Source organism: Phacochoerus africanus, chromosome 6, assembly GCF_016906955.1.
Source record: "Phacochoerus africanus isolate WHEZ1 chromosome 6, ROS_Pafr_v1, whole genome shotgun sequence".
In the NCBI taxonomy this organism is placed as follows: Eukaryota; Metazoa; Chordata; class Mammalia; order Artiodactyla; family Suidae; genus Phacochoerus; species Phacochoerus africanus.
The window spans coordinates 95,255,518-95,279,506 of NC_062549.1; the positions used below are offsets into that span (position 1 = coordinate 95,255,518).

At 49.5% G+C, this 23,989-nt stretch overlaps 2 protein-coding genes across 5 annotated transcripts in view; both read left to right on the forward strand.

Moving 5' to 3' along the window:
• The window catches only part of KCNN3 (potassium calcium-activated channel subfamily N member 3), a 190,298-nt gene that overhangs the window by 93,172 nt on the left and 73,137 nt on the right, over window positions 1-23,989 (forward strand). The window lies entirely within an intron of this gene.
• LOC125129596 (mannose-P-dolichol utilization defect 1 protein-like) lies at window positions 3,838-5,206 on the forward strand. The gene has a single exon (XM_047784448.1). The coding sequence runs from the start codon at window positions 4,030-4,032 to the stop codon at window positions 4,540-4,542; it is 513 nt and encodes a 170-aa protein (XP_047640404.1). The 5' UTR covers window positions 3,838-4,029; the 3' UTR covers window positions 4,543-5,206.

Here is a 23,989-nt window from a genome sequence, read left to right on the forward strand (position 1 = left end):
ATCCCATGTTGCTGTGGCTGTGGTGTAGACCAGCAGCTGTATCTCCAATTCAACCCCTAACCTGTGAACTTCCATGTGCCCTAGGTGCAGCCCTAAAAAGCATCACCCCACCCCACCCCACCCCCCCGCTGAAAAAAAAAAAGGCAGGTCAACCTGCCCGTGGTCCCTGGAGACTCTGGCTCCACTGTTTGGATGGTTCGCAGGAACCATCGGCAGAGGCGCCCTGAGCAGAACACAGGAAATGCCTGGCAGCGTTGTGCCTTCACTCACTGGGTGACAGTGACCTTGAGCCCTTGACCTAATCCCAGGGAATGACCTGATCCATTTGGTGTCTGTGCTGGCTGAGACTGGAGAGCCCTCGCTTCTTTTCATCCCAGTTTGATCATATTCTAAGCCCTGGATTGGTATAAACTATTATATATAGTATGCTTTGGGTGTATGTATATGGTAAATATTAATACAATAAATCTCAGTGTCATATAATTCCATGTTAACTTATCCCGGTGGTCTCACCAGTCTGCTCAGGGCATGGGGACGTGGGACTGGATGCTTAGAGTTAGAGAGACAGGGTCGGAATTTTGGCTCCACCCCTTCCCTGCTGCACCACCTCAGGCAGGTACTTTGCCTCTCTAAGCCCCAGGCTCCTCATCTGCAGTGTGGGTACCTCTCAGTGCCTACTCCTCGAGGTGTTGTGAGGCTAAACCGGAGAGTACTTGTGATGTGCTTAGCGCTTCTTCTGCTTCACCCTTAGGAAAGGCTCTGTAGGTGTTAGCACTCTTCAGTGCTCTTATTATTCCATTAGTGTAAACAATGCTTCCTGTAGCTGCTGCCCCTGAATAGTGGCATCTTCTTGCTGTAAGTTACACGCGGGGGTATCTCCCGATTAACAGTCACAGATAAGAAGCCTGAGGTCTAAACACCAGGGTTCTTCAGTGTGGGAGACTTGGAGGCAGAACTCTCGGGTTTATTTCCTGCTTTGTCACGTGCTGCCTCTGTGGGTATTGCCTGGACGCTCCCCTGATCTGCTAGTGAGACTAATGGCATCGCCCATGCCATGGTGAGGACCACACAGCTAGCGTGCCCACCTTCCCTCCCTCCGTCCCTCCCTTGTTCCCTTTTTCCTTCCTCTCGCTCTCCCTCCCTCCTTCCCTCCCTCCCTCCCTCTCTTCTATGCTTTCAAACCAGACTTGAGGCTAAAAGGTGAGTCTTGCTGAGTCCTCTGGGCCTGATGCTGGGCGGCACAGGAGTGGAGTCAGGGTGGCAGTTGACTATTGCCACTTCTTCCTAGACATGGCTCCTGGGCCTCTCCGGTTCATTTTTGTCTGGAGTTTGTGGAGCCGAGAGTCACATGCACAGGGGCCAGTGTCGGAGCTGGCCTTCCCTTTGGTCCTGCTCAGTTCAGAGCCCATGTAGAGAAGCAGAGACAAAGCCAGGAATGCTGGAGAGGGCCTCGGCGATCATCTTCAGACCATCTTCCTCATTGGACAGGTGAAGGCACAGGCCTTGAGGAGGAAGAGACCCACCCAAGTCCATACAGCAAGTTAAGGAAATTTGTTCCAGGCCAGAGCTGGGCTCCTGGCTCTGTGCCTCTGGGCCTTCCGGGTTGTTCCACCCATTCCTTCAACAGCCACCATATGCCAGCCTCTGTGTTTCCCATGCAACTCGTTTACCCCACATTTAAAGGGTGCCTACCCTGTTCCAGGCATCGGAGATCCAATCATGAATGAGACAGATTTGATCCCTGCCCTCACAAAGCTTCCAGTCTATTGGGTAGAGACAGAGTCAGGCAATCACAAGTAAGGCATCAGGAGTTCCTGTCATGGCACAGCAGAAACAAATCTGACTAGGAACCATGAGGTGGTAGGTTCGGTCCCTGGCCTCACTCAGTGGATTAAAGACCTGGCGTTGCCGTGAGCTGTGGTGTAGGTCGCAGACAGGGCTCGGATCCTGAGTTGCTGTGGCTGTAATGTAGGCCAGTGGCTATAGCTCTGATTCAACACTTAGCCTGGGAACCTCCATATGCCACCGGTGCAGCCCTAAAAAACAAACAAACAAACAAAGATAAGGCATCAGATGGGTCAGTGTAAATGCAGTGGAGGACGATGAACAAAACGGGGCAGTGATGGAGAACAACGCAAAGGGACATTACTTAGTGTTGTGGTTTCAAGAAAGACCTCTTTGGAGTTCCCGTTGTGGCTCAATGGTTAATGAATCTGACTAGGAACCATGAGGTTTCGGGTTCGATCCCTGGCTTTGCTCAGTGGGTTAAGGATCCGGCATTGCCGTGAGCTGTGGTGTAGGTCGCAGACTCAGCTTGGATCCCGTGTTGCTGTGGCTCTGGCATAGGCTGGTGGCTACAGCTCCGATTTGACCCCTAGCCTGGGAACCTCCATGTGCTGCAGGAGTGGCCCTAGAAATGCAAAAAGACAAGATAAAAGAAAGAAAGAAAGACCTCTTTGAGATGATGATTTGGTGTTGCGATTTATTTCTATTAATATTACCTCCTTTCCCTTTGTACTAAATATTACCTCCTTGGGAAAGTGAGCCACAGATGGGTTAATTAACTCACCCAAGATCACACAGCTGGCCAGGGGAGGAGCCAAAATTTGAACTCTACTCTGCCAGACTCCAAAATCCAAGGTCTTTCCACCATCCTTGACTGTCGCCAGGAGTTCGGATAGCCCTGCCCCAGATGTTCAAGGTCAGATGCAGGCCCTCACAGAAGCCTTAGGAAAACCCCAGGTTGGGTTCTCTCTGCCTCCTGTTCTAAAGGGGAAAGGAAGAGGCAGACTATCCAGGTGGCTTTCCCCCTCTTCTTCTGGGACTGGCCTCACTGGGAGTGAGATGACACTGTCCCCGGGCTGGCTTTTTTAGGTCACAATTTGTCCCACGCTGTTACGAAGCCAGGCAGAGCATTCCCTGTTCCCACAAGCAAACCAGGTTGAACACACTTGTGTCCCAGCTCCCAAAGGCCTTTTTCATTTCCCGGTTTACTGATTGTTTCAATTCTACCTGCCTCATTTGAAAAGTGCTTTCATCTATCACAAAAGCAAACTCCGTAGTCAAAAGCCGCATCCTGTCCTCTGGGCTTGGCCTCCTTTCCTGCCTCATGAATGACAAGTACCCCAGAGCACCTTGCATACCTGGGTGAATAATTGCTGTGCATTTCAGCCATGGGAGCCACCAAGTTGGGTTGGGGGTAGGGGCTTGGTCCTCCCCAGGGCTCCTGGCCTCAGACAACTTCTGAACCCATTGCTTTATGGACATGATCCCTTCCTGAATCATGAATTGTCTCCCAAACCACGAATTTGCCAACTTGCCACCAGTTCACTGCAAGTCTTTGCAGTCAGATGAATTATAGCTAGGGAAGTCTGTGTGCCTAAATTTTTCATCCAATTAAAAATTATATTGAGGGAGTTCCTATCATGGCTTAGTGGTTAACGAATCCGACTAGGAACCATGAGGTTGCGGGTTCGATCCCCGGCCTCGATCGGTGGGTTAAGGATCCGGCGTTGCTGTGAGCTGTGGTGTAGGTTGCAGACACGGCTTGGATCCTGCATTGCTGTGGCTCTAGCATAGGCCAGTGGTTACAGCTCTGATTAGGCTCCTAGCCTGGGAACAAAAAAAAAGACAAAAAAAATTATATTGAGCTTTGCAATATGGCAGCTGAAGTAGATGGGCCGCTCAAACAGGTGCTGGTGCTGATTCTTTCACAATTTTTTAAAACAATTGTTTTCCATTATAGTCGATTTACAGTGTTCTGTCAATTTCTGCTGCTCAGCAAAGTGACCCAGTCATACATACACGTATATATTCTTTTTCTCATATCCTCCTCCATCTTTTACCTGAGAAACGCTACGACTGAATTTTCATCCAGTGGGACTTGCTTCACGAAGTTCCCTGCCTCCGGATTCTCCTGAGCCAGTGCCTGGGGTTGGCCATTGTGGCTGGCTCACTTCTGGTAAAACCGCCCCAAGTGTTTAAAATCCTGGGAGCCAAGAACGGGAAGGGTTGAGTCTCCCGTCGGTGATGCTGGAGCTGGTAGCAATGACCCGGACCTTGGTCTGCAGCATCACCAACAACTTCCCCTTCAGCTCTTGGGGACAAGCCCTGTTCCTGATGCTCCAGAGAGTCACCATCACCCTCCTGGTCCTGCACTTGAGAGGACAGACTGTGAAAGGTGGGGCTTTCCTAGCGTGCTATGCTCTGGTCCTCCTGATGCTGCTTCTACCACTGACGCCCCTGGCTGTAGAGACCCCACTCCAGGCCTCCAACACGCCTGCTGTGGTGATGGGAAGGCTGATTCAAGCAGCCACCGAAGACCAGAACAGGCGTACAGGCCAGCACGGAGCCATCGCAGTCTTTCTGCTCTTTGGGGGCTCCCTGGCCCGAGTCTTCACCTCCATTCATGAAACCGGAGACCCCCTCACGGCTGGAACCTTTGCAGTCTCTCCCCTCTGCAGCGGCCTCGTTGCTGCCCAGCTCCTCTTCTGCTGGAATGCAAAGGCTCCCCCCAAGAAGAAGAAGGAGCAGTGGAGCTGAGCTGGTTCCTGGAGTACCTTCCGTGTTTCCCTTCACCACCCAACCCTGGGGGCCTTCCCATCTGAACCGGTTGCTAGTGTGACTTTTAACGATTCCCCCTTCTTCTGTAGTTGCTACTTGAGTGCAAATGCCTGGTTGACTCAGATCCTTAGAAAGGACAGGGCACAGATTTTCAGGCTATTTTGACATTTAATGTGTACAGTCCTGTGTATACCCTATTGATGCAATTATTTGGCTGAGATTCTTCCTTCAGCAGAATTTCCAGCTCTTTACCTATTCTGGGCAAAAGTCCTCCCATCTTCCCTTCTGACTCTTGAGATCAGAGCCTGAACCATGCAAGGGGCTAGGCGCCTCCCCGAGCCTGGCTCAGACTGTCTCCTGGACCCCAGTGCTCAGTGGCGGGTACGGGAAGGGGGACAGAAAAATGACTCAGGCAGGGCACAGGGTGGGGTGAGGAGGTTTCTGCTCTGACAGGTCCAAACAGAAGGGAGTGGAGACTGTGCTGGTTCCTATTGCAGTAAAGGGGAACAGAGATGGAACAGTAAAGACTCAGAGACATGATTTAATCATAAAAAAACATCTTGAAACATCTATGCATACATGAAAGCATATCCATCCCTCCATCCCTCCCTCCATCCCTCCATCCATCCATCCATCCCTCCATCCCTCCCTCCATCCCTCCATCCCTCCATCCATCCATCCATCCACAGTTGGGTGTCAGCTACATGGCAAGCACAGTGATGAGCTGATGGGAAACACAGAGATGTATGGTTTGCCAGCTCTGCCTTCAATCTGTTCTCAGACAGGTGGGAGATGACACTTCCTGGACTGTAATTCAAGGAAGACAGACTAACCACAAAGAGCTCTGCAGACCAGGGGAAGGGGCAAGACCTCAGACATGGAGTGGAGACCAGGGAAAGGGTCCGGGGAGGCTGGGCTGTCCAAGAATTTATAAACTCTTCCTTTGTGGTTCCCCAGTGTTTGTCTTTTAAGAGAAAATGCCCTTTGACTTTAGTGTTGCACTGTCTCGGCTCCCCTCCCCACAGCAGATCTCAGGCAGACTGAGGGTAGCCTCCACCTGGCCTCACTGCCCTCCCTCCATCACCCCACCCACCTCTGTTGCTGATCCAACAGGCACTTCTGACCTTGTCTTTGTCTGAAAACCTCCAGCAGCTCCTCACTGTCCTTCGAATACAGTCTAGACTCCCCGGTGTAGCACACAGGGCCCTGTCCTCTTTGCAGCCACATTTGTGCTGTTTCCTCCTCAGACACCATACCAGTCCCCTTGGAGTCCCCATGCCCCACTGGTCTGCGTCTCTGGACCTCTGCATGTGCCACCCCTCCTCCTGAGGGCCCTTCTCCACTTCACCTGCCTGGTGAACACCTGCTGGTCACTCCAGCCTGAGCTGCCCCGTGCTGGCAGCCTCCCTGACCCTGTCCCTTTCAGTGTCCCTCACTCAGCCCCACGCACACAGGCCTGTCTGTGCCTCCCCTGCCACCCATTCCTCTGTTTCCATGATGGTTTCCCAGGGAGCCCTGTGGGGCATCCCGGCCCAGGCTGCTCTGAATCCCCCAGGTCTTAGACAGCGTCTGACCGAAGAAGTCATTATGGAATGTTGGGCAAATGAGTGAATGATCTGTAACTTGCATTGACTTTTCTGATGACTTGGAGGGTCCCAGAATTAGAGCCTTGCCCTCAAAGAAGCCTTCTCTTCACACTGTAGTCTGCAGGTAGGGACCCGCCATATTGCGTCCTCCTGTGTTTACAAAGGGCTTTCCTTCAGGTGGCAGGGCTCCTTCCTTAGAATCCAAGCAGAGCAGAGGCATGGCTTCCCAGGTTATACAAGGGCAACCTAATGCCAGACCTTCAGCTTTTGTTTAACCAGTAGCTACCCAAGTGTCCTGAGACCACAAAGACTGGGCATTGTGGACCCCCTGGGCACCTAAGGATGCCATTCTCCCATGTGGTTCCTGTAGCTGTGTTTCAGAGAATATTCTGGAAAAATAATGACCAAAGGTGATGACTGCCTCAGTAACTTGGATATAGGCTACTTATGGAAACATCCAGCTGTGGGAAATCCAATATGACCACTAACTGGGAAGAAATGGTCTCCTTTATCCCACAGAGCACTTGCCCTGACAGATCAGGCAGGAGACAGATTGCCAGTAGGTCAATGAACGAGCCCCCCCCCCCCACCTCCTCAGAGCAGGGCTGGCCAACACATGACTGACATGCCCCTGGGACTCCATACTGCACCCAGAGCAGACATGACTAATTGATCCCAGCATCCTTTCTAGATGAGCTCAAGTGTCTTCCCAGAGTTCTTCTCACTGAGCACTCTGGGCAGGCACCTCCAGTCATCTGGAGCAGACCTGAGAGAAGAGCCTGTCATCCGTCCCTCCCATGGCACCTCAATGCTTGATGCCCAGGCTCCTGCATAAGGTGCTCCTGCGATTCTGTGACTCAATGTCTGTTCCTCGTGGAACTCCGCACAGCAGAATGATTTCATTCAGAGACCAGGAAGGCAATAGTGAAACATACTGAGCCTAACAATGGTCTCCCCTCCACAGTCCAAGTCTTTTCTCCTCTCAGAGAGTCTGATTCCTACCAGAGGACCCTGCTCCTCACCCTAAAAACTGGTCCAGCCTTGCAGGAAAGGCCTGTGGAGCCATTTACATGGAGGACCAAAGAGGGTCTCTTCTGCCCAGGCATGAGCTCTCTTAAGGTACACTTCATTTTTCATTCATCGAGTATTTATTTAACACCTATGAAAGTGTTTAGTAAAGCCAAACACCTATTGGCTGTGGGGAGACCATGGAGATAGAAACAGATAATGGCCTCGAGGAGCTTACAGTCCCATAACATATGGGACTTGGGTCTGATAATTGCACAAATAAGTAAAATTGCAACTATAATAAGTGTCACAAGTAGCCTGGGATTGACCCAGTCAGTGGGAGGATGAGCAGGTGCTAACTTGGCACACAGCAAAGGGAAGAGCACTCTAGGCAGAGGGAACAGCGTTGTCCAAAGGCCACGTGTCCGGTAGGAGGAGATGAGCATGGCGGCCTGAGAGATGGCCAGTGTGGTTGAAGCAGAGAGTGAGGGCCATGACATGCAAATGGCAGCCGCGGAGAAAGAGGAACCCAATCCCTCGGGGTCCTGCAGGCCTTGAGAAGATGGCTTGCCTTCATTCTACACAACGGGAAGTCTCTGAGCAGAACCACTGGTCCTGTGTCTCCAGCACCTGGGACAGTGCCACGCACATGCCCAAGGAATGGATACCTCACATCAGTCAGGGATGAAGGAATCCACAGGTGGAAGGAGTAAGCGTGGGGGAAATGAAGGATGCTCTCGGAAGTACTTGCAAACCCTGGAATATAGGCAACACCCCCCTCCCCAGTCCTGACTTTGGGGTCTGGTGCAGGCTGGGATTTTAACCACAGGTCTTTGGCGTTTCTGGACTAAAGTTAGCTATGTGACAGCTCTGGCCATTCTTAGAGCTATTTCACTGCAGGCGTTTTGTGTTCTATTTCTGCATTTTTTTAAAAAAAGCAGTTGAATAATAGTCCCTGGTATCCTGAATAAGTTACAAGATTTAATATGGATTTGTTGTTTTCTTTATTAGAAGTATTATTATCAGAGTTTCCATTGTGGCTCAGTGGATCAAGAACCTGACATAGTCTCTGTGGGTTCAACCCCTGGCCTCGCTCAGTGGGTTAAGGATCTGGCATTGCCATAGGCTGCAGTGTAGGTCGCAGATGCAGCTCGGCTCTGGAGTTGCTGTGGCTGTGCTGTAGGCCTGCAGCTGCAGCTCCGATTCGACCCCTACCCTGGGAACTTCCCTATGCTGTAGGTGTGACCATAAAAAGAAAAAAATAAAAGAGAGAAGTGTTATTATTATCATGCTTTTCTTTTTTGGCTTGCCCTGTGGCACATGGAGTTCCTGAGCCAGGGATCAGATCCTAGTCACAGTTGTGACCCACTCCACTGCTGTGGCAATGCCAGATTCCCTAACCCACTGTGCCGGGCTAGGGATCGATCAAATCTGCGTCCTGGTGCTGCAGAGACACTGCTGATCCCGTTGCACCACAGTAGGAATTCCTAGAGGTATTATTACTGATCTATAGAGAATTTGAGATTTACCTTAATAACTATCATTAATGGTAGTCCCTTTATGTGGTTTATAACTTTCAAATGGAGTCTGTCAGTTTCTGACCCTGGTGGCTTTGTCTATAGGCTGCATTGGGGTCTGCCACCCTCACTGGCTGCTCTCTGCCCCCACCCCCGCCCCAGCTCCCCACCATGCTCCCTATCCTCCTCCTTTGCTGTAAGGTACAGGATAGAAATCCAGATGTGATCTTGTCAATGTCAGCCTCTCTCCAAGGACATTTGACTTTACCTGGCCCTGGGCCTTGGCTGTGGGCAGGAGGAACCAGGCGACTGCAGACTGTTCAACACACCCCTCCATTTGCAACTCGCCAGCTTTTCATTCACTGGTTTGCATGTCTGACACCTCACTTGGCACATGATTTATTACAGCTTTTAAATAGCCCCCTTTTTTTTTTTTGGATTGAATTGTCGGTATCCATTTGGAATGGGAAGATTGGCTTCTAAGTGTTTATGGTGAGACTATTCCTGGGGGCGATGGTTTTAGATTAGGGGCTTCCTGCTCTTAGTACTGATCCAAGCACCATAACCTAGGAATCCCCCACCTTGATCTGGCTGGGAATGCAAGAGCTGGGGAAGGACACACCAGAAGCCACTTGAGACCTGGCAGAAGGAGGGAGCGTGTGCAGAGAAACCTTTTAGTTTGGCCAACACCTCTAGGGATCAGACTTCTACCTGCATCCCAGACAAGGGCAGAAAGTTCCAGCTAAACAAACTAGAAAGATCCTTGGAATCCATACAGGTCTTTCTGTCCTGGATGTGTTGGATTTCATTTTGGGTTTTTTTTTGTTTGTGTTTTTTCTTTTTAGGCCCGCACCTGGGGCATATGGAAGTTCCCAGGCGAGGGGTCTAATCCAAGCTACAGGCCGCCAGCCTATGCCACAGCCACAGCAACGCCAGATCCAAGCCGCGTCTGTGACCTACACCACAGCTCATGACAACGCTGGATCCTTAACCCACTGATGAGGCCAGGGATCGAACCCAGGGATCGAACCCACACCCTCATGGTTCCTAGTCAGATTTGTTTCTGCTGAACTATGATGGGAACTCCATTGGATTCTGTTTTGAAAACCCTTCCCTGGGGGGTAAGTTTCTCCAACCTGTGTCTCTCTCTGTCTCTCTTCTGCAAGGTTTGACCATTTCTCTAACCAAAATCCCTCTTGCTAGAGTTAGAGCCTCTTAGGGACCAGTTAAACTGGAATAAAGGAGGGATATAACAAAACAGGCACGTCTTCTTTCCTTTTAAAGAAGACTACATTTCCTGGATATCACCTGAATACACTCATCAGGTTGGCATCACCATTCCTGGCTTAGAGTTGGGGAGGATGGCTGCAGAAATCCCTGTGAAAATCGTCTGTGCTCTGCATGGGGAGGGCAAGTCCTACTGGTTTCCTGTGGAACATTCTGGTTCCTATTGTTACCCTGTATTTATAGACTGGGCTCCACCAAGAGCCCACCTCCTTCTGTTGCTGGTTGAAAGGCTATTTAATATAATCCCAATTAAAGGAGGAGGATTTGCTGTGGTTGTAGGAGCTGCGGGCGGAGGAGAGACAGACCCGGAGGGAATAAAGCACCCCAGGGTGCTGCATGAGTCACCTGACCCTCTGCAAAGGGACACCCATTAGCAACATCAGGGCCCTTTGTTCCCTTTCAAGATCCCCACAGTGGGTGCCACCCGTTTTTCCCACAGCGGTGACAGGATTTATTCTCGTGGTACCTCCACCCACTCTCGATTCTGAAGCCTCCATGGCTTCTCCCTCCATTGATCAGGACACAGGTGCCACCTGCCACTCTAGCTTGGATTTTCTTGCCATCACATTGTTTCCTGTGCTGTCCCCGTTGGCCCAGAGGAAGGATGCTTTTGGCAGGCGAGGTGATTTCTGAGGGGCTTGCGTGATGCCCAAAGGGATGCAGGTGGTTCTCGGAGTTTGGTTCTTCCTCCTGCACTCATGCAAACAGCAGAGAAGTTAAAAAAAAAAAAAATCTTCAAGTATCTTACAGCCCCACTCATTTGGCAACAGAGGGATACATGAGTCAAAAAGCCTGGGTACTTGAAGCCATGGGAGAGGCCTGGAGTCTCTCTCAAGGTAGAAGGGCCTCAAGTTATTCATACCATTGACATCAGAGCCCCCGGCTCCCTTTCGAGATTCCTTTCAAGGATGAGTGAGAGACATGCATTCCTTATCACAGCGCTGCTGGATTTATTCACGTCCTATCTGCCTCCGCCCCGTTCTCGATTCTCAGTGCGTTTATGGTTTTTGTTTTTAACCAAGTTTGGGAGAGTTGTTTAATCACCCAGCGTGGGGCTTCTAGAAATGCCAGCCCACGGCTCGGGGGGAGGCAGCCAAATCACCCCCTCAACTCATTCCACCATGCCAGGCAGTCTTCTATTGAGCCCATTCGCGGCACCTGCCTGCAGAGACGTGACCCCTACCTCTCAAGAACTTGCAGTTTAGAGCAAGTGTCCTTTTTTAACAGAAAATTGTGATAAAATAACGTAACATTTGCCATCTGAACCAATTCTCAGGGTACAGTTCGCGAGTGTTAAGTACAGTGACGTGGCTGTGCTTAGACACGATGCTGGGATTGGTTCATCTCCAGACCTCTTTACATCCTGCAGAATGGAAACTCGGTACCCACTGAACAGAAACTCCCCAGTCCCTCCCAGGCCCTGGCCACCACCATCCTACTTTCTATCTCTTGGAATTTGACTACTCTAGCCTCCTCACATACATGGAATCATGCAATATTTGCCTGAGTCTGCCTTGTTTTACGTAACGTCCTCAAGGTTCATCCAGGTTGTAGCATGTGTCAGATTTTCCTTCCTTTTCAAGGCTGAAGGATACGCTGCTGTATGACATTTTGCCTAACTCTTTACCCATCACTTGGACACGGGTTTGCTTCCTCCTTTTGGTTATTGTGAATAGTGCTGCCATGAACATGGATGTGCAAATACCTTTTGGGGACCTTGCTTTCAAGAGCAAGCCTTCTTAACCCGGGGCTTGTGAACTCCGCTAGAAACTATCTGCAAAATGTGATGGGTAATGCATTTTGTTCTGGGGAAGGCAAATCCATAGCTCTCATCAGGTTTGTAGTGGGGTTAGGGTGCCAAAAGGGTTCGATCTAGAAGGAAACAAAAGAAGCCCTTGCCTCAAAAACCCCTGAGCTCAGAATATGTATATGTGCATGTATGTATAACTGAATCACTTTGCTGTACACCTGAAACTAACACAATATTTAAATCAAATATACTTCAATAAAAAAAATATATGTATTAAAAAAACAACCACCCTGAGCTCTCTAGCAGCAGATGCAGGGATGCAGGAGCAAATTTTCCACATTGATCATGCTTTGTCCTTTCCTACCTGGGTGAACCTTGGCTGCTCATTTGACTTCTTGGAGCCTTAGTCTTCTAATCTGTAGAATGGGAGTAATAACAACATCCTCTCAGAATTGCTGGGACTATTAAGCATAGTGCAGTGGTTAAAAGCATGGTGACAGGCTGAATAATGGTCCACCAGATATCCAGGTCATAATTCCTGGAATTGGTGAATATTACCTTAGATGGCAAAAGGGACTTTGTGGAGGTGGTCAAATTCAGGATCTTAAGATGGGGAGGTAACCCCGGATTTTCCGTAGGGTCCTAAATGTAATCATACGCGTCCTTACAAAAGCAAGTTGGAATGAAATTTAACTACAGAAGAAGCAAGAAGAGATGTGACAATGGAAGCAAGAGCTTGGAAGCCTGGGGATGGGGGTAGGAGGGGGCTGAGAGATGGAAAAGCCAAGGAAATGGATTCTCCCCTTGAGCTCCCAGAAGGAGCCAGCCCTGCTAATGACCTTGACTTCAATCCAGTGAGATGATTTCAGACTTCTGGCTCCAGCACTGGAAGAGAACAACTTTGTTTTGTTTTAAGTCACAGTGTGGTGGTGATTTGTTCAGCAGACATAGAAGATGGATATGCATGGACTCTGGAGGCAAACTGCATGGGTTCCAGCCAGGCTCCACCACTGGCCAGCTGTGTGACCATGGGCCGGTCACTTAATCTCCCCAGGCCTCAGGTTCCTCATCTTTAAGTGGGGATGATGACAGGGCCTGCCACATAGGGTTGCTATGGTGATTAAGGGAGTTAATATGCACAAGGCATTGAGAACAGTGCCTAGAACCTAGTAAGTACCATACATGCATTTGTTAAATAAAATATCTACAAAGCACATGGACCCTCCTGGCCGACAGGAGGCCATGGGATCATGCCAGTCGATACTGGCTTGGAGGGTTTGGTGTGCTCAGCAGAGCCCATTGAAGAAAGCAGAGGAGTCTAGGGTGCCTTTTCGAAAGATTGTCAACCGCCTTGGTTCAGATACCATACGGAGCCTGCAGGGTGAACTTGAGTTTTCTGCTGCAGTGATGATGGCCCCACACCCTGTGCATTCCAGTCCTTTTGTAAATGTAAATGGCTGTTACTCTAATAGCTGGTCAAATAGTTTTGAGAAACTGCTTCAAAGTGGACCCATTTTCGTTGCTTTAGGAAGACTCAGAACATTCAGTATGCAAATGACTCTAGCAGAGCTCCCAGAGCCTTTCCCAAACCTTGGCCACCAGATCCCTTTTTATGGCACGTCCTGTAAGACCGGTGTTTCGCAGAACCCACTTCAGAGCAAGTCTAGGATGGAAGGCAGGGGAAGATAGGAGGGGCTGTTTGAAAGAGTATCAGGGTCCTGTTTGCCTGACCTTGAAACAATCTAGAAAATATAGCTGCTGCTGCTGCTGCTATATGTATATACCCTGGACAGTCGGAAAGGATCATGGACAGACCCACCCCTGATATCTTCAGGGCCTGGGACCAACCTTAAATGGGGGCACTGAAGCCCCCAGCCCCTCTTTTCCCTCCCCTGAGTTCATCTGGTACCCTGAAACTCCTGTGGATATGTTGGCCCTCAGGCCCAAGCTCCATCCAGCCGCTCCCCCAGCTGCCCCTTGGCCACTTCTCAGTGACTGGTCTGCCTGCCAGAGGACAGAGCGGGGAAGAGGTGGTGTGGGCCCTGGAAGCAGGCTCAGGCAGGGACTTCTGGCTCCTAGACATCCGAAGGATGGTTTATGAGGTGGGGGTGGTCACAGCTCCAGGCATCAGTGGGCTCCTGGCTCCATGGGGTGAGGTGTGACCAGAGGAGGTGTGGAGCACGGTCCTCTATGTGGGAAGGGGCAGGGCAGGACCCCCAGGGGTCTGGGTCCAGGGCGGTACCAGGGGTGGCCACTGACACCTCAGTATCAAAGAACCCTCGTCACCAAGCTGGGCACCTCCATTGCCTCATCCTTGGTTACGTCTGGTGACTTCTCAGCTCCCGGTTGGGTAGGCACTTGCATTCTAATCTCCACTCATCCAGAATTACCTCCAGGAGTTCCCATTGTGGCACAGTGAAAATGAATCTGACTAGGAACCATGAGGTGGCAGGTTCGATCCCTGGCCTCACTCAATGGGTTAAGGATCCGGCATTGCCATGAGCTGTGGCGTAGGTCACAGACGTGGCTCAGATCCCATGTTGCTGTGGCTGTGGTGAAGGCTGGCAGCTGTAGCTCCGATTAGATCCCTAGCCTGGGAACCTCTATATGCTGTGGGTGTGGCCCTAAAAAGACAAAAGACAAAAAAATAAATAAATAATTACCTCCAACCATCCAGGTAACCCACAGGGCCTAGCTCTGTACCTGGCATCCTGAGGCCGAGTCCCCAGTAAGCCTTGACCATCAGCAGTCACCTCCCTGTCCTGTCCCTGCCCCCTCCCCTCCCGAGTGGAGGGGACGGCGGAGCATGACTGATATAGGAATTGCGACGAGGGCCGCCTCTTCCCATGGGGAGCCCAGGCCTTTGTCCGTGGTGGGCGAGCAGGGTGGGCTGCTGACTAACACAGCTTTCAGGGCCTGCAGGGTACATGGACCCAAGACGTGGGCCTTGAGATAAGTGCCTTTGTTAATTTTTGTCACGTGGGAGCTGTTTGTCACAGGGTGGTTTAGTCAGAAGGGCTATGGAACAGGTAATGAAATTGGCCTTGGAGAGAGGAGCCCTGTGAGAGCGGCCCAGCTGTTAATGCTTTTCAGTAGGGTGTGTTCACGGCATCCTGGTGGGGGTGGTCACGGCTCCTGGCAGCCTCTGTAGACAAAATTACAGAGCAGGACAGGGCTCAGGGGATCATTATCCCTCTAAGAATGGGTGTGTTTAAAACATCCCCATTAGGCTCAACTAGTGGCTTCTGCCAGGCCAGTTCTTAAAAAAAAAAAAAATATATATATATATATATATATATATATAATATATATATATACACACATACATATATATGTATATATATATAATTTGATATTGGATTTTCAAAAATACCAAAGCTTGTTTTAACACAGACGTATGTTCTAATTCTTAAAGAAAAAATAATCAATGGTTTTCTGGATTGCCACCCCCTTACCTCCTTGGAGATGCAGGCATTAACAATGTGGTGGTTAATCAGAGGGTGTTTGACAGCTTTGAGTGTGTGTGTGTGTGTGTGTGTGTGTGTGTGTGTGTGTATACAAAATCTACCAATGTGTGTATACGTGTAGGGGGACTTTTGTTTTCATAGGTTTGTGTTTGCTTTTTTTAAAAGAGGAATCACACTACACCTCTTATGCTGCCATTTTTCCTTTCTCCTTCATAGAATATCATGAACGTTTTCTAAGTCCATACAAATAGATGTAGTCCATTTTTAAAAACAGCTACATGATGTGCCACAGTAGGAGCACCATAATTTATTCAGTTGTTTCTCTATTGATGTATATTCAGGTTGTTTCCAGATTTTTTTTTTTTAATTATTAGCAGTTCTAATAGTAGCTCTTATTAGCTGTTTTCTTTTAAATATTCTTCGGTTTCTTTCTCTATCTTGTGCATACGTTGCAAAAGACTATTTTGCCTTGGGAGAATTAGAGAAATGGTGGGGAAGGAAATGGTGGGCAATTAAAATGCTTTTTTTTTTTTTTTTGAAGCATCACCCTGATACAATTTTGAAAACTTAACCCATCACATTTTCAGGATATTTGCCCCCAGGTATGCATTCATTTGGTCAGCCTGTGTCTCCTGAGCTCTGCACATGGTCCTGTGGCAGAACAATGCCCAGAAAGACGATGTGCCATCAAGGAGCCATGTGTCAGCATGGGCGCTGGTGCACACTGGCAGGTGGGCCGGCACATCTGTGAGGGAGTTTGCTGGGAGAACTAGAGGGTTTTTTTTTTTTTTTTTGGTCTAAGGCATGTACAAGGTCAGGGTTTGAACCGGTGCCACAGTGGTGACAACACCAGATCCTTAACCTCTAGGCTGCCAGGGAACTCCCAGAACTAGAGGATTACTAGATGACGATATGGACGCTGAGGTTCAAATCCTGTCCGTACCACTCCCTTGCTGTGTGATCTTGGGGAAGCTGACTCATCTGTAAACTAGGGGGAAATAACGGGGCTTTTCTCATGGGGCTGTTGTGAGGACGAAGAGGGTTAATGGAAAGGAAAGTACTTCGGACCAATGAGCAAGCCGGAAGCACCAGTGGGCTGCAGTTGCCTTTGCAGCGACCCCCGTCTCAATGGGGAGGTCAGAAAAGCTCTCCCAAGGGTGACATTTCAGCTGGTCCTTGAGGCTGAGTTGAAGGGCGTTTTCGTCTGTTGAGGGAAACCAAACCCTCCCCACCCACCACGAACCCCTGGTCCTGACCTGGTTCTTCCATGCCCCAGGCTGTTGAAAGATCCAGAACCTCTTTATTTTTAGTTGCAAAAACGCCCTCTGAGCCAGGGTTAAAGAGCTTCTCCCCAGTGGTAAACAGGTTCGTGTTACAATGGAGCTGGGTCCGGCAGCCCCAGTGATCATGCTGTTACCCCACAAACATTCAGCAGGATCTGCTCCTGTGTCAAAACCAAGTGGAAACTGATCAGAAATGTCCTGTCGAGAAAACAATTCTTCTCTCCCCAGGCTTAGCAGGTGCTCAGAAACCTTCTAACTCCCAGATCTACCAAGGCAGGTAGAGGCCCAAAAACACCCTTTGGCCGGCTCTGAGTGGCCAAGTACCAGCAGTCGGCTCCCCCCACATAGCCTGGGACTGGGACATAGTGGTCAAGACAGGTAGCCTTTGGAACCTGTCTTCCCAGCTCTAGAGTCTAGATCTGCTCCTTATTAACTCTATGGCCTTAAACAAATTTCTTAATCTCTTTTAGCCTCAGTTTTCCTATCTGTGTAATGGGAATAATAATAATAATACTTATCCCCGAAGCCTGTTAAAGACTAAATGAGAGAGTTCCCTTGTGGCTCCTCAGGTTAAGGATCCAGCGTTGTCACTGCTGTGGCTCCAGTTACAGCTGTGGTGCAGGGGAACTTCTGTATGCCTCAGGCACAGCCAAAACAAAACAAAAAAACCCTAAATGAGATGATGCCTGTAAAGCACCCAGCACAGGATCTGGTACACAGTGAGGCTGCAAAACCTGGTGTCTGTCATTATGGTTGCTGATGGAAAGGCACCTTGCCCCCTCCCCACCTCTCCTGAAATTGGGGCTAGCACTCCAGACCTTCTGACCCTCCTTCCCAGATGCTATTTGAGAACTGGCTCTGTGCCATTGTGGAGCACAGGGACTGGGACATCCTCAAGGAGGGCACCTAATCCTGCCTGGGCTTGGGAAGAGGCTGGCTAAGATGTATGCAAAGGAGAGACGCTCTGTCTGGGTTTTCAAGAATGAAAAGGAGCTCCCTGGTGAAGAGGTTGAGAAGAGGGAAACAGCTGGGAAAAAACGTCAAGGGACAGAAAATTTAGGGATGACGAGTAACTTGGTTTGGCTGGAATGGGGTGCCAGTCTTGGAGGGGGGCGGTGGCGATGGCTGGGACCACATGGGGAAAGGTCACTTTTGCCAAGTGCAGCTAAGAGATTGAACTTGATTCTGAGCACTCTGGGGAGCCATTGAAAGGCTCTGAGAAGGAAGTGGCACAGTTTGGTTTGCATTTTAGACCCTTTTAGTTGAAGGGTGGAGGATGGAAGGGGTGGGCTATGTTATGATACCAGGGCGTGGCCAGTCTAACCCAAGCATTGGCTGGGGTCAGGGTTCTCTTGCCCTTACTGCTTCTAACAGACTTGGGCACAAATCCCTACCCCAAACAAGGAGGGACCCAGCATCTTCCAGGTCTCTGAGGATTCTTGGGAATTTCTTTTTCTCTCTTAGCAGCTCTTCTGATGCCAGTCTCCTGCTTCTGCTGAATTCTTTTTTTTTTTTTTTTGTCTTTTTAGGGCTGCACTCGCGGCATATGGTGGTCCACAGGCTAGGGGTCGAATCAGAGCTGTAGCTGCCGGCCTATGCCACAGCCACAGAAACGCTAGATTTGAGCTGTGTCTGTGACCTACACCACAGCTCATGGCAGTGCCAGATCCTTAACCCACTTAGTAAGGCCAGGGATCATACCTGCATCCTCATGGTTACCAGTTGGGTTCATTAGCCACAGAGCCACAACGGAAACTCCTCTGCTGAATTCTTCAACTCTATCCTGCATGTAGTGACCCCTATAGGCACTGGGTCACCTACCGGTCCCTTCATTCCCACAGGACCCATGATCCAAGGCCTGATTTCTCTGTGGGTCTGGAGCAAGGGGAGAGTGTGATGTTGCTGGTGGCGCAACAAACGACATGGCATTGAACTTGGCAGAGTGTTGTATTTGAAAGTCTCATGACTCTTCCTGCCTCAGGGGGGTGGGGGTGGTCAGCGGCAGCTGCTTCTAAGTGGACCCTACCCTCCCTGCTGACTCCAGACTGGCCCCAGGGAAATGAGTGCAACTACCTTTGTTCCACGTAGGTCAGTCTGGACAGCTAATCACAATGTGGGTTTCCAGAGGTGGTGCAGCCCCAGCCTATTTTAACTGTATGTTGATTCTCTGGTAGTGAAGATTCTTCTGAGAAATGGACTTTTAAAAGAGTGGGCTGGGAGTTCCCTTTGTGGCTCAGTGGAAACACATCTAACTGGTATCCACGAAGACACAGGTTCAATCCCTGGCCTCAGGCAGTGGGTTAAGGATCCGGTGTTGCCGTGAGCTGTGGTGTAGGTCGCAGACTCGGCTTGCATCTTGTGTTGCTGGGGCTGTGGCGTAGGTTGGCAGCTACAGCTCCGATTCATCCCCCTAGCCTGGGAACTTCCATATGCCACAGGTTCAGCCCTAAAAAGACAAAATAAATAAATAAATAAAAAATAAAAGAGTGGGCTGTGAATTCCCATTGTGGCATAGGTTAAGGATCCAATGTTGTCTTTGTGGTGGTGCAGGTTCTATCCCCAACCTGGCGCAATGGATTAAGGATCTGGCATTGCCATAACTTTTGTGGCACAGCTTGCAGCTGTAGCTCAGATTGCATCCCCAGCCTGGGAACTTCCATATGCCATGGGTGTGGCCAAAAAGAAGGAGGGAAAAAAAAAAGAGTGGGCTTGAGTTTTCTTTAGAATAAAACCGGCTAGTTCCCAACATAAAGGATTCTGCGTGGTGGACTGGCAGGTGAAAGGCCATGGGACCTGCAATCGAATGCAGGGCCCTGGGCAATTGATTGAACCTCTCTGGGTTTTAGTCTCTCCATCTGTAAAATGGGGCTGGGATCGAACCTACATCCTCATGGATACTAGTCAGATTCGTTTGCTCTTGAGCCATGACGGACACTCTAATGTAACTCTATTTGGAGACTGGGTCTTTAGGAGACAATTAAGTTAAATGAGGTATAATTAATAGTGGTCCAACCTGTTAGGAATGTAGCCTTATAAGAAGACACCTCCCTCCCTCTCTCTCCCTCTTTCTCTCTCTCTCCCCTCTTTCTTTCTCTTTCTCTGCTATGTGAGAACACAGTGAGGAGGCAGCTGTCTACAAGCCAAGAAGAAAGCCCGCACCAGAACTTGACCAGGCTGATCTCAGACTTCCAGTCTCCGGACTGTGAGAAAATAAAATCCTGGTGTATAAGCCACCCAGTCAGTCTGCGGTACTTCGTTACGGCGGCCCAAGCAGCCTGATGCAGGCACGTATTTAACCTGTGTGCAAGTCTATCTTAAGAACTGAAGACAGGAAAGGATTTATGGTCACCGCTGGTCCCTGGCAGTCCCAAACAAACTGCAGGCTCAAAAGTCCCCATAGGATCTCATGACCACTACAGGGGACCGTGGGTGAATTCTGCCAGGGGCACTCAGGAGAACCGTAGCCAGGCCACAAAGCCACAATGGGACATTGCCCATGGCCCAGGAAGGCACTGCAGTTTCAGATGAGGGGGTTTTCTTAGACACAGAGCTGGTCAGCATGGTCGCCAACCCTCCGAGAGTCTTGGTGGTGGTGGAATGATGGACTTTTCTGACAGCTCACCGACTTGCCGGCCGGCCTCCTTCCTACCTTCTCTGCTTTTCTTTTCCTTCCTGTCTTTCTTGAGTTAGTTCCTTGGAGCATCTGCTGACTGGAAATTTCATGTTAACCATTACTGCAAACCCAGCGTTCATTTCATCACTGGCAATCAGCTCTTGTCCTTGGGGAAACCTAATTAGGTATTACAGGACTTTTGATGTCGTTTCCATGGAAACCCCCATACTAATGGTATACATGCAGAATATATACTCCAGGGAGTTTGAAAAAAAAATCATATATATTATTACTCGATTTTAAGAAAATCTTTGATTTTTTTTCCCTTTTGCTTTTTTTTTGCATATATTTTCTTAAATGATGGAAATTTTCCCTGGAGTTTTTCTCCCACAGAGAGAGAAGAGTAGAGAATACGAATGGCCTTTTCCATTTTCTCTCCTTTAATAAAATATCCATAGTTGTGCAAGAATGAAAGCTTTTCAGATCAGTCAGAAAATGTCTAAGTAGGATCTCCCCTAATAACTGAGAACATTTGAAGAAAAGATATTGCTTACATAAAGAAGCTTAAAAGAAATTCCTGTTGTAGCTTAGTGGTAATGAGCCTGACTAGTATCCATGAGGATGTGGGTTTGATACTTGGCCAGGCTCAGTAGGTTAAGGATCCCATGCTGCTGTGGCTGTGGTCGGCAGCTACTGCTCTGATTCTGCCCCTAGGCTGGAAACTTCCATATGCTGCAGGTCTGGCCCTAAAAACAAAACAAAACAAAACAAAAAATGAAGAAGCTTAAGGGCCTCAGGTCTTTCAAAATAGAATGGAGAAACTAGCAAATCCAAGGAATCAACTCCAAAAGCATTTACATGAAAAGGAAAAAAAAAAAAGAGGCAAGTTTGTCTGGTGCTTGGTGCTCTGTCAGGTTGACACTGGAGCTCCAGGAAATTCTCCTTGTCTGCCTGTCAAGGAAGCCTGTTCCTGGCCCTGCAGCTAACACATGGCTGGCTCCAGCGAGCAAGTGAACTGACTTGTTCCGGGTTGACCAGATGGCCCTTCAGAGCTGGTCCCCAAGGGGATGACATGTTTGCTCTGTGAGAAACTCCAGCGAGGGAAGCGTGCAGACCTGGTCTGACTGAAGTGAGAGTGCAGAATGGAAAGACCCAGAAGGCTTTAGAGAGAGAGCCTGTTATACATCCATGTGCCACAGCTGAAATTCCAGGGTTTCTGGGGAATCCATAAATGACTGTTTTCTTTGCCACCTCTAATTGGCCACTCAAGGATGGCATGCCCACACTGACTTCTTTGCGAACCGCCAGCCAATCGGTTTACCCCCCAAATTTGCCCACAAGATTCATTGTTCCCAGAGCCCCTGCAGTTTTTCTCCTCCACACCCGAGCAATTCTGTCTTAGCTTTGTTCCCTGATTCAGTCTACCAGCTGACTGCCTCCCATGTGAGAAGCACACGGCATGCAAAATAACTAAACTGCTTGCAAAGTGATGTTGACAATGCTTTGAGTTATCCCTTGCTATATAAAGTGATGTGTGTCCACTGCTTGGGGCCAGGGTTGGGGAAGCTGGCATGGCCCTTTATCACAAGCCCCTCCACATCCTGTTACCCAGTAACTTGAGAGAGGCTGACCAGTCCTGTCTGATTAACTGTGCCAGGGTAGGAGGGTAGGGGTGGAAGTTCCTTCTAGGGGCTTTGACATGAGAAGCTAGAAGGGACATGTTGGGCCTGGCAGGAGAATTGCCTGACTTCTGATATGCATGCTAAGTAAGCACGTGAGTTGTATTTATGTATTAATTTTGTTGTATGACAAAGCACCCCCCCCAAATTAATGACTTAAAACAATCACTTAGCTCATGACTGTGTGGGCCAGCAACCAGGGCAGGGTTCAGCTCAGAGCTTCTACTGCTGGCCTCACCTTCTCTGCTCCTGTCAGATCTCCCTCGCATGCCTGCTGGCTGGGGCTGGCCATAGGCTGGGGCCACAGGGAGGACAGGGCCGTGTGTCTACAGCAAGCCCCATGGCACTGACATTTTTCAAACCTCAGCTATGTCACATTTTCTAATGTCCCACTGGCCAAGCTTGAGAGACGGTCAATAGACTGTACCTCTTGCTGGGGGGAGAAGCAAAGTCACATGTCAGGAAGCAAAGACAGGGGATAGGAGGAATCTGTGGCCATTCTGGTGGCCCCACACCAGGTTGGTCAGATACAGGCCTTCCCGGCCCCACTGAATCCCTCTTTGGCCCAAGAAGCTTGCCAAGATGGGCCCTTTTCAGGCCTCTCTTAGGCTAGAGCTGCTAGAGGTTGTGAGCTGACTTGTGGGGCATGTGTCTGATTCATATTTACATCACCACCGTGTTCTCACCTAGTTGCTTCTTGTTTTGTTTTAAGTCTGCACCCGCAGCATATGGAGGTTCCCAGGCTCGGGGTCCAATTGGAGCTATAGCCGCCAGCTTACACCCCAGCCACAGCAACTCGGGATCCGAGCCGCATCTGCAACCTACACCACAGCTCACGGCAATGCCGGATCCTTAACCCACCGAGCAGAGCCAGGAATTGAACCCACAACCTCATGGTTTCCTAGTCGGATTTGTTTCCTCTGCACCACCACGGGAACTCCCTAGTTGGTTCTTTTTAATTGACGTATAATTGACAAATAAAATTGTATGTCGTTAAAGTGTACAAGGTGATGATTTGATATATGCATACATTGTGAAATGATTACCACAGTCAAGTTAATTAACATACCTACACCTCACATCATTACTTTTTTTTTTTTTTGAGAACATTTAAGATCGGCTCTTAACAAATTTCAAGTACTGGTAGGTTCTAATTATTTTCTTGACTTGAGTTGGGTTGAATTGATTTGGTTCTCCTTTCTCTCTAATTACAAGCTCCTTGAAGGAAAGTTTGGAATTGCTGGGAGTTCCCATCGTGACTCAGCAGTTAAGGAACCCGACTAGCATCCATGAGGATGCGGGTTCAATCCCTGGCCTTGCTCAGTGGGTTAAGGATCCTGTGTTGCTGGGAGCTGTGGTGTAGGTTGCAGACGGGGCTCGGATCCTGCATTGCTGTGGCTGTGGTGTAGGCCGGTGGCTACAGCTCTGACTAGACCCCTAGTTCTGCGGGTGTGGTCCTAGAAAGACAAAAAAAAAAAAAGAAAAAAAAAAGAAACTGCTTTGTCACCTAAAATCTTCCTCCCAAAGCTCTTAGAATTGTACCAACAGGCTAAAAATCCCACAGGCTCTTATAACCTGTTAAGTGACAGAGGATTAAGTCTGGAGCAAGCTCTGTTCAGGACACCATCTGGGGTAAGAGTGGGACTTGCAGGTGACCACAGGCCCTGGCATGGAAGCATTCCATTCTCAGGCTGCCCAGACTTTGAATGAGTGGAATCACTGTTTGAGGCTGAGGAAGCAGAAAGACTCAGCAGTTTGGAGAACGTGGCTTTCCTTCCTCATGCAGAGGAAACCCAGGCCAGGTTCAGAGGAAATGCTTTTGTCAGCCCCCAGCCCTTCCAAGGCCTCTGCGCCATGACAGCCCAGAGAGGACCCCCCAAAGGCCCCTTGGTGTCACCTGCCCCCTTCCAGATCCTGCATAAGATCACACAGCTAACACCTGGAGGTGTGAGACTTCAAGTCTACCTTGCCTGCCTCCAACTCCACTACCCCCATGTCGCCTCCCACCCCACCCTGCAGCAGGAAACTGACACAGAATCGAGGCACCTGGGAGGCAGGTGGGGACACCGCCCTTGGGCCAGCATCTTCCTGTCGAGCTGGGCAGAACAGCCACGCTGGCAGCTTTAACTTGAATGGCACGCAGTCTCGTCCTCGATCAGGGAATGAAAGGAACCTGCTTTTCTTCAGTTCCTGCCCAGAGTGAACTGGGTTACTATAGTAACCAGATGCAATTCTT

Coding starts and splice junctions, on each gene's coding strand:
- LOC125129596 (XM_047784448.1), top strand. CDS start 4,030: ATGCTGGAGCTGGTAGCAATGACCCGGACCTTGGTCTGCAGCATCACC.